The sequence below is a fragment of the Falco naumanni genome, chromosome 2 (assembly GCF_017639655.2).
Source record: "Falco naumanni isolate bFalNau1 chromosome 2, bFalNau1.pat, whole genome shotgun sequence".
Taxonomy (NCBI): domain Eukaryota; kingdom Metazoa; phylum Chordata; class Aves; order Falconiformes; family Falconidae; genus Falco; species Falco naumanni.
This window is the reverse complement of record NC_054055.1, coordinates 2,661,624-2,670,842: the sequence shown is the minus strand read 5'-3', so window position 1 is coordinate 2,670,842 and position 9,219 is coordinate 2,661,624. Positions and strand designations below refer to the sequence as shown.

The 9,219-nt window shown below is 58.8% G+C and overlaps 1 protein-coding gene across 1 annotated transcript; it reads left to right on the top strand.

Moving 5' to 3' along the window:
* Window positions 1-5,965: 5,965 nt before the first annotated feature.
* On the top strand, window positions 5,966-9,077 carry LOC121083227 (PHD finger protein 7-like). Its single transcript, XM_040583359.1, is given in 12 exon segments — window positions 5,966-5,972; window positions 6,137-6,228; window positions 6,333-6,434; window positions 6,731-6,855; window positions 6,973-7,054; window positions 7,057-7,137; window positions 7,257-7,363; window positions 7,489-7,602; window positions 7,846-7,964; window positions 8,109-8,146; window positions 8,148-8,176; window positions 8,355-9,077. Coding segments are annotated over 12 exon segments (1,002 nt in total). The 3' UTR covers window positions 8,461-9,077.
* Window positions 9,078-9,219: the final 142 nt, after the last annotated feature.

Here is a 9,219-nt window from a genome sequence, read left to right as displayed (position 1 = left end):
TCCTAACCTGGGATTACCGCGCTCCATACAGACCGGAATCTAGCGGTCAAGTGGAGTGGGTGAACTACGCCCTCCAGCAACAACTCAGAAAAAATTGTCAGGAAACACCTATGACTTGGGTTCAGGCACTACCTCTGGTGTCACTGAGAATCAGGTTCCAGCCTCGAGGGAAGGGCGATTTGAGCCCATACAAGCTGTCGCATGGATCGCCCCCATCAGGCTGCACACATACCCTCTGATACCCATCCTAACGGGGCAATGAAATGGGAAAACTCAGCTAGTTTCTTTAGGGAATATTTATTTTTAGGGAGTATTTTGCAGGAATTTCAGAAGTACGCGACGGCGCGTAGATCCTTGGAACTCGACACACCGGCTCATCCTTTCCAGCCCGGAGACTGGCTGCGTATCGAGTGGTGGAATGCGGAACCTCTAAGGGAAGGGGAAAGGACCATATCACATCCTTTTAAACAACCTCTACAGCCGTCGAGAGTTGGGGCAAAGGACCCTGGATACGTTATTCAAGCATGAAACGAGCCCCTTCATCATGGACAGCAGAACAGCTGGCCCCTCTCAAACTTAAAGAAACGGCATTAATGAATCGATGGGACAGCAGAAAAGGCCAGATAAATTGTTAAATCAATAGCTATAGGCATTTGTAGCGTGGTACAGTGTTTCCCACTGAAGCAGTTAGGAGGAAGTTGCTGTTCATCCTCCTACTGAGCAGCATAAGCCTAAGCGAAACACAGGAGAGTGTGATCGTAAAACTGGTGCGAGAGCTGGGAAGAATGAGAAACCCAAACGGCATCAGAGCTTGCGTTCCTGTACCTCCGGCTGTGGGAGACCCAGCACCTCGGGGCCTTCTCCCAGTTGTGATGACAGTTATTTAGCACGGGTAGGTCATGTCACCGGCGAGGCCCACAAAGCTGGGGCGTCCCATTTTCTTGGCAGAAAAGGGCCGGTGTCGACAGCGAGGAGGCGAGGGACTTCACGCTCCATTGACCAGAGGGAATAAAACTCTGTTTTCACCAGGAACTGGTGAGTGCCCCCTCAATTCACCAGCCCTAGGTTTAGGATTTGCTTCCGGAAGCATGGATGCAGTGCCACTTAACATTCCGTATAGGAAAGGCTACCCAGTGAAGTACAAGTAGCCTGCCAGAATGTGAAGACTTGAAGAGGTCCCCAAAAACCATGGTCTAAACGAGTTGAAGGGCAATGGAACTGCACCTCGCGTGTTTGAAGGCGTCCTTGACGGGGACATCAGAAAGGCGTGGAATCTGACCCTGTCGAAACGGAACTGCACGAAGGTTGTTGATGGCAGGAAAATGAGGATTTTGAAAAGGAGGGATTCTGGATAACGAATACCTGTAAGCAAAATCAAAACCAGGGAAAAATCTTGTTCCCTAGGCCTCTCTGCTCCGGGCCTCTTGGTACAGGCAAGTGGAGATGGACACTAGGCTGCGAGACTAGAGCTTGCAAAAATAACTCGACCAGTCACCCTAGGTGGACTTGTTACCGAAATCTCGGAATGAAGAAACTTATCGACACCAATGTGATGTAGATAAGCAGACACTTCTTTATTGACGGCCGGGTGCGTGAGCGAGTCCTCTCGCGATCAACGCACACCAGGTCCCAAACTCAGATTCCATATATAGAACTTATTCATACATATTCATTAAATATTCATGCATAATCATAACATTTCCCATAAATCATTTACATACTCTCCTCCTATATCCGATTCTGCGCAGTAAAGCTTAGAAAGGTCTAGAAATGGGTCTAGGGTACGATTTGGGTAGGTGGTATATGAGTCGGTGGTCGCGATCTCCCCCTGCCGGAATTACCTTTTACTAAAGTTCACAGTTTCTTGGCAGGCACCTACAAGCTGTTCCAGTCGACTCTCCCCAGTTCCCATTAATCTCATCCTCTGACATTTCAATGCACCTCTACGTAAAGAAGACTGGTTAAGTACAAAGGAACCTTTCAACCCTAAAGTTATTACCTAAGTTTTTCCACAATAGTTCCAGGCCCTTCTTCTAGCCTTGGTACAGGACGTACAAAAGATGTCATAACTACTTCTACTATATAGCTGTAAATTTTCCATAAAAATTTTATTATTCCTCTATATTTTAATTCTATTAAATGATTTTATAAAATCAATCAATCAATCTAATATAATCAATCAATCTTAACTTATTTACAAATCGATAACAGACTGACCTTATGCCCCACATGGAGACAGAAACCAATGGAATGTAAACATTGGGGGAAACCTAAAAGAGCTCAAAATGCAGAAGAGCCCTGGCATGGACCCCCCCAATTTTGGAACTGGCAAACTGGGGTCTTGACAGCTTTATTCTAGCTGGCTTAATGGCACTAGAGGATGGATAGTTGCTAGAACATGTAACACGGCGAAGGGAAACACTAGCCAAAGCAACTGAAAAGGGATTCAAACTGATGGGTGAACAAGTACAAGCAAAGAGCAAAAGTGCTTCACAGAATCGGCTGGCGTTAGCTTTATTACCAGCTGAAGCACATGGAGTATGTGGGTACATAAAACTAGATGCCGGGCACCGTTGCTTACATGTCCCCAAATGCTACCGAGGATCTCCAGAAACAACTGGATGAGATGCAAAGGGCTGCTTCAAGAGTTAGGCGGGCGGTCAATAACCGGACGCCTAGCGAATCCCTTACAAACTATCCTTGTTATAACTACCGTTGTCGCAGTGTTGTTGACGAGACGTAGCTGTATCAAATGGAACCTCCCTGGAAATCTATGTTGCAACGCGAGCAAATGTTATAACTATCCCATCTAAATGAGGCTTTTGATTTTGGAAAGATTCAAAGCCTCCAGAAAAAAATAAAAGGGCGTGGGGGTGGTGTTGAATGATGCCACCACATAGATAGGGCTCTATACACATTTGTGGCGCACTGTTCTGTCAAGGGGGGGTTGCTGGCTGAGCAAAGGGACAAGACGACCACGCTCTGCTGCAGTGAGTGGCTGTAAGTTACAGAAACCGGGGCACAAAGCTGAGGCCGCGCAGACTCAGGCCTTCAGCCGGCAAAGTGCCCATGCGGCTCGCAGCCGTGCCCGCTGCGGGGCTGGCACACGGCAGCGGCCACAGGGGCCCCACCACGGAGCCCCCCTGGCAGCGGGAGAGGGCGGGCTAGACCCCTGGCGGCCCGCACAGCCGAGCCCCTGCCGGCGCCGGGGCCCCCGCCGGGCTGGGCAAGCACCGGGCCAGCCGGGGACGGACCCGCTGCCGCCCGCCCGCGCTGCCCCGGCGAGCCCCCGCCCCGCCCTGTGCCCCGGCCAATGACGCTGCGGTAGGAACGCCAGGGCCCCGCCCCCGCCGCCTCACCATTGGCTGCTGCCGGGGAGGAGCGCGCCGCGGGTGTGAGAGCGACGGGGGCGGGGTGGACTACAGGTGCCCTCGGCCGCTGTGCGCGGGCCGTGGGGCAAGGAAGGGACGGGGAAATGAACTCGGTTGTCCCAAGTTACGCAGGAAGAAGCCTCCGAGTGAGGAAGCTCTGGCCCCGAGGGGAGAGCAGCCGATAAGGCCTTGCAACCCACAGAAAGTTGGTCGAAAGTAGGGCGAAGGTGACTGTGGCAGTGGGAGATCGCGACCTCGGACTCACATGGCCCCCCCCGAGAGAGGGCAGCCCCCGCTTGGGGAGATGCGCCCTCAATAAAAACCTTCAGTAGCGCTACCTGAGGGTACGCGCTAGTTTGCACGACAAGTGAGAATCTTGTGAGCAGTCCTGTGCGTGAATGGAAAGGAATGTGTAATGCACGCTGAATGTGCAAGTGCTCTGCGTGTAGCATGTGTACCCTCGAGTAACCTGGTGAGCGTGTTAGAGGGAAACATTGCCCCGTGCTGCCAGCGCTGTAACGAAGAATGCCTGCCTTCTAAAACTTCAAATCCAGTCTTAGAGCGATTTTCTCCGTGACCGACTTTACAGTATCACATAAAGTGGGCAACTGCTGCCAGGGCTCCCTGCTGCACGGGGAGCAGCCTTTCCTGATGGTCAGAGGGACCCTCCTGCGTTCCAGGGTGTGCCCATGGCCTCTGGGCCGGGCACTGGGCGGGCACCACTGTGAAGAGCCTGGGCACGGCTGAGGGGCAGGGGCAGGATCTGGGGGTCTCCCCTGCCCTCCCCGCATCTCCAGCTCAGCGTGGGCTTCTCCACCCAGCAGCACGCCGGGGGCAAAACGGGCCCTGGATGCCAGGGCCACTTGTGTTCCCCAGGCATAATAATCGCGTGCTCGCACCCCTCTTACCCATTCGAGTTCAGCCCCGGGGGTCTGAACGTCCCATTTCCCCCGGCTCTCTTCGGGGTCAGTAGAGGCCAATGTTCTAGAGGGGCATATGGTTGGGGTACTGATGGCACCGCGTAAACCTGCCGTTCCATGCACACACAGGTGCGAGTACGTCTCCAGAAAGGACCCGAGGGGCTGGATATTGAACGGTGGAGGGTGCCGACGCGGTGTAGGTTTTTCCTCCCCACACAAAATTCCACTATGCTTCGTGGGTAGGCAAAACTCTACACTTCAACGCTGTTTCTCGATGGGTAGTTTTTCCATAAACGTGGGATCTCCAGGTTTAAACCCTGATGCCGGAACCCCCAACAAGTACGTATATGCCAAATAAAGGCTCGCAGCTCTGGGGCACACCAGGTTTCCGTCCCTTGGGTCCCACGACCATGTTTCACAGCTCATCGTTTGTGAACAATTCCTTAGGGGAGTGTTCTCAGGGGCTCGGGGATTTATTTCCCGTGTATCAACTCTGTTACCTACATTGGACAAAACAATATGGAAGGGACCAAGCCCATACCCCATTTGTTACGAATCCGAAGAGGCCAACCCAGGGATAACAGGACGTTACATTTGTGGTATATGGGCTCACCGTGGGGTCTCGATACATACCGGATCCCACCTTTCCAAGGGGTCCAGACCCCCTGCTCAATGGGCAGCTGGTTGAGGTGCCCACCAGGCCCCTCTCTGCCAAGCTGCTTTCCAGCCGGGTGTCCGCAGCCTGTGCTGGTGCCGGGGCTTGTTCCTCCCCAGGGGCAGGACTCGGCACTTGTTGCACCCAGTGAGGTTCCTGCCAGCCCCTTTCTCCAGCCACCCCTTTCTCCAGCCCAGCCTGGTCCTGCGAAGGCAGCGCAACCACTGGGGTGCCAGACACGACCACCCCCCATTTTGTGGGTGCCAGCAGTGCCCAGTGCCAGCCCGTCCCCACTGGGGTTGGGCACCGACGGTGTCACACTCCCACCTGCGGAGATAGATGGATGGATAAGTCACAGCACCGGGGTAGAGGAAATATTTAACAGTCCAGATGGGGGGCCACTGCAGGAGGCTCCCAGCCCTGCCCCCCCAGCCACTCACCAGCAGGGGAACCCATTGCTCTTCTTCACTAACACTGCCACCACGGGGGCTTGTAGAAGCAGATGCGGCGAGGCCGGCAGTGGCGTCTCCACCAAACCTTTGGGCAGCCCCCAGCCGGGTACAGCCCTCCCGCAGTCACCATGCTGACCATGCCACGCTCCCTCTCTCCACACACCACAGCCCTGGGCCTCTCCCCGGGTCCCAGATGCAGGCAGGGGGATGAGTGGGCGTGGGGACGCTTAGAAACCAGTTACGCACATGCGGAACCCCGTTTGTGACTGCACACACATGCGGTGCCGTGTCACAAAGACCCCGACCTATAAATAGTCACACCCAAACGCCCCCAGCTCAGTGGTGTGTTTGCCAGGGGTGCTGGCAGATCAGGGTGGTCGCTGTCCGTCCCGACGTCCCCACGCCCAGCCACCCCCTTTGCTGCAGCTGCGCTGATGGAGCTCAGGTCAGGGAGCTGCTACAGGCCCCTGTCATCTGCGGCCCAGTGTTCCACAGCATGGCCAGAGGAGGGGGCCGGACCCTCCTCTGCCCCCCCCCCAGCCCAGAAGGCTGTGTCAGGTCCCCCGGATGGACGGTGAGTGCAGAGCATCCCCCTGGGACCTGCCAGAGGGGCTTCTGGCCGGTGCCCACCTCTGGAAGCAGAGGCCACAATGTCCTCCGGCCTCTCCCCATCCCACTCGCGGCCTTAGTGGCTTGCAGCACAGGGGGTGACGCTACGGTGCTGTTGTCCCCTGGCAGTGTGCGGGCTGTGCCAGCGAGCAGACTGCGACCCGGACGTCGTTGGGGAGCTGCGCCAAAAGCGTGAGCTCTGTGTCCATGAGAACTGCGTGGTGAGTCCCCGGGGCTCGACACCCCCAACTCCCCGACGGCCCCCAGTTCCCAGCCCCGCATCGCCGGCAGCCCCTGGCACATGCCCTCTCTTCCCCTCTTGCAGTACCACGCCAGCAAGCTCAGACAGAGAGGGGCCGATCAACACGGCTTCTATGGTTTTCTCCTCCGCGACGTCAGGCGGGTGATGAAACAGACAGCAGAGAAGGTGAGGCTGGGGGCCACGTGCCCCCAGCACTGTTCCCATGGCCCACGTGCCGCGCTGCACGGGCCAGCAACCCCTAGGGATGCTCTGGCAGCCGGCCGCAAGCAACTGCCAGATCCCTCATGATATGAAAAGACCCATTCCTGTGGGAGTTGGGGACTTGGAGAGGAGCGGTTGCTTTATCAGTGGCCCGGTGTCCTTGGCCGGGTGGCCCCCCAAAATGTGGCACGGGTGAGGGGCAAACCGGGATCCCCAGGGACATGCGGTGCTGACGCCATCCACCTCCGTGCCGTTCCCAGAGGTGCTGCATCTGCCGGCTGCCGGGAGCCTCCATCTCCTGCTGTGGCCGGCGCTGCCGCCGGATGTTCCACTTCCCCTGCGGCAGCGAGCGGGGCTGCGTCTCCCAGTTCTTCGGGGAGTACAGGTGAGTGTGGCTGCCCCGCTGGGCCTGCTGCGGGGCTGTGCAGGAGGAGGAGAAGGAGAAGGAGGGGGAGGAAGGGAGGAAGAGGGCTGGGGCTAAACTGCTACCTCCATCCCGCAGGTCCTTCTGCTGGAGGCACCGGCCGGTGCAGCGCGTGAGGGCGACGCAGCAGGACCAGACCCTCTGCCTAATCTGCCAGGACGAGGGTGGCGGGGGCGGCCCTGTTATACCACCATGGTCTGCCCCAGCTGCGCCAGCGCCTGGTTCCACCGCCGCTGCATCCAGGTAGGCGCCATCGCCCCGGTCCCTGACATGGTCAGCCCGGTGCGCACCCCATCACCCAGCTGCGGGGGGCGAACGGGTCCCTCCCGCCACTGCTGATGCCGATGCCACCTCTGCCCTAGGGCCAGGCGCTGTGCTCGGGCCTGCACTACTTTCGGTGCCCTCTGTGCCGGGACATGACAGCCTTCCAGGCAGAGATGTTCCGCTTGGGCATCAAAATCCCCGACAGGTCGGTACCCTCCCCGCTGCCTCCCTTGCCCTCCGCAATACTCCAGCTGATCCCCTCCGGCCCTCCTGGGTGCCGACGGGGTGTCCCCCAGGCCCCCGGTGCTGAGTGCTCCCCTCTTCCCACAGGGATGCTGCCTGGGAGGAGGAGGGCTCTCTCCTCGACTTGGTGCTCTGGCAGAGCTCCTGTGACGCCGACCAGTGCCTGTGCCCTCTGGGCCGGGACCAGGAAGAGGAGGCAGGGTGAGTGCCGGTGGTCCCGGACCCCGCAGCCCCAGTGAGGACACGGTGCCTTCGTCTCCTCTGACGGGCAGGGGTGGAGGTTCCCTGGGATGCTGAGCCAGGCATGGCGCAGGGTGCGTTCTGGCAGCTCAGCCCCGGCTGCCAGGACGGGAGCAGGGTAGAGCTGGGCTCGGCACAGTGCCGGTGCTGTCGGCCCACAGCTCGGGGACTTTTGGTGGCAGCGGGTACTGTTGCTCTCCGCAGGCCGTGGAGACTCCTGGTCTGCAGCTCCTGTGGCTCCTGTGGGACCCACCAGCGCTGCGCCGCCCTGGAAGACGACACTGAGTCCTGGGAGTGCAGGGACTGCAGCGGCACGTACAGCGGTGAGGGGGGCAATGGGGGGACAGGGTGCCCAGGGCGTGGTGGCTTCCACAGCCACTGGGGACTTGGGGACAGGCGCTGTGACGCGTGGAGGGAGGGAGCGTGGCAGGGGCTTGTTGTGCTCATCATCTCCCTGCCCCTTGCAGTGCCCGACATTGCAGCCGGACCAGACTCTGGCCCCCCTGGTGCAGGGACCCTGGCACAGCAATCCCAGTAAGATCACTGGCACAGGCTGCCCAGAGGCTGTGGAGCCTCCTCCTCTGCAGACGTGCCAGCACCACCTGGACACAATTCTGTGCAGCCTGCTCTAGCAGGGCCTGCTTTTGCCGGGGGTTGGACTAGACGATCTCCAGAGGTCCCCTCCAGCCCTGACCATGGTGTGGTTCTGTGACCCCTGGCACTTGGGCTGAGGAAGAAGACGCCAGGCTCCTCGAAGGACAACCCGACACACGAGTGCCTTTCCAGCTGCTGCGCAAGAAACCTGCTGATCCTCACTAACAGAAGCTGGAACTTTCCCCGAGGCTTGCTGATGTGCATGAGCACCGCAGGGCAAGAGCCTTCGCTCTTCCCCATCCTCCAGTGCCGGGCAAGTGCAGATGCTCTGAGGAGGGAGCACCAGGCCCCACAGGCCCCGCTGCCATCCCTGTCATGCAGCAGCTCCTCTTCCCTGGGCTCCCTGTGCTGTGTCCCGGAGCCCTGGCCTGGTGCGATGGCAGAGCCAGCCGCAGTAACGCGCATGGGACTTGCCCGGTCCCCCAGAGCCACCTGGGTGCTGGTGGGGAAGCCGGGGCTCACCCTTGGCCAGGCCATCCCACTGGAGCTGCCAGAGGGGCCAAAGCACAAGGAGTTCCCCACGGATGGCAGGGACAGGCCGCAGAGCCCCGTCGATGTGGAGCCACCCCCTGCAGCCCCTCGGCCACGGTCACGCATAACCTCGCTGAGGAGCTCATCCGCATCGTCCAGGACACCCTCGTGATGGCCATGGGGTACCAAACGTTTCTGCAAGTGCTGATGGCCAAGTGGCGAGGGGCGGCCTGTGCTGGGGCCCTCCCCAGGGTTCCTTCCCCCCTGCTCACCAGGGAAGAGGAGCAGCCCCAGCCAGGGGGTGCCAGGGCTGCTGGGGACCAGAGTGTGGCCCCAGGGCCTTAAGAGCCGAGCTGCCAGGGGAAGGTGCGGACACGGACAAGGCTGCAGATGGGGACAAAGACCAAGATGAGGACACGGGCCCGGGCACAAGTAGCCCTGTGCAGCTTCCGT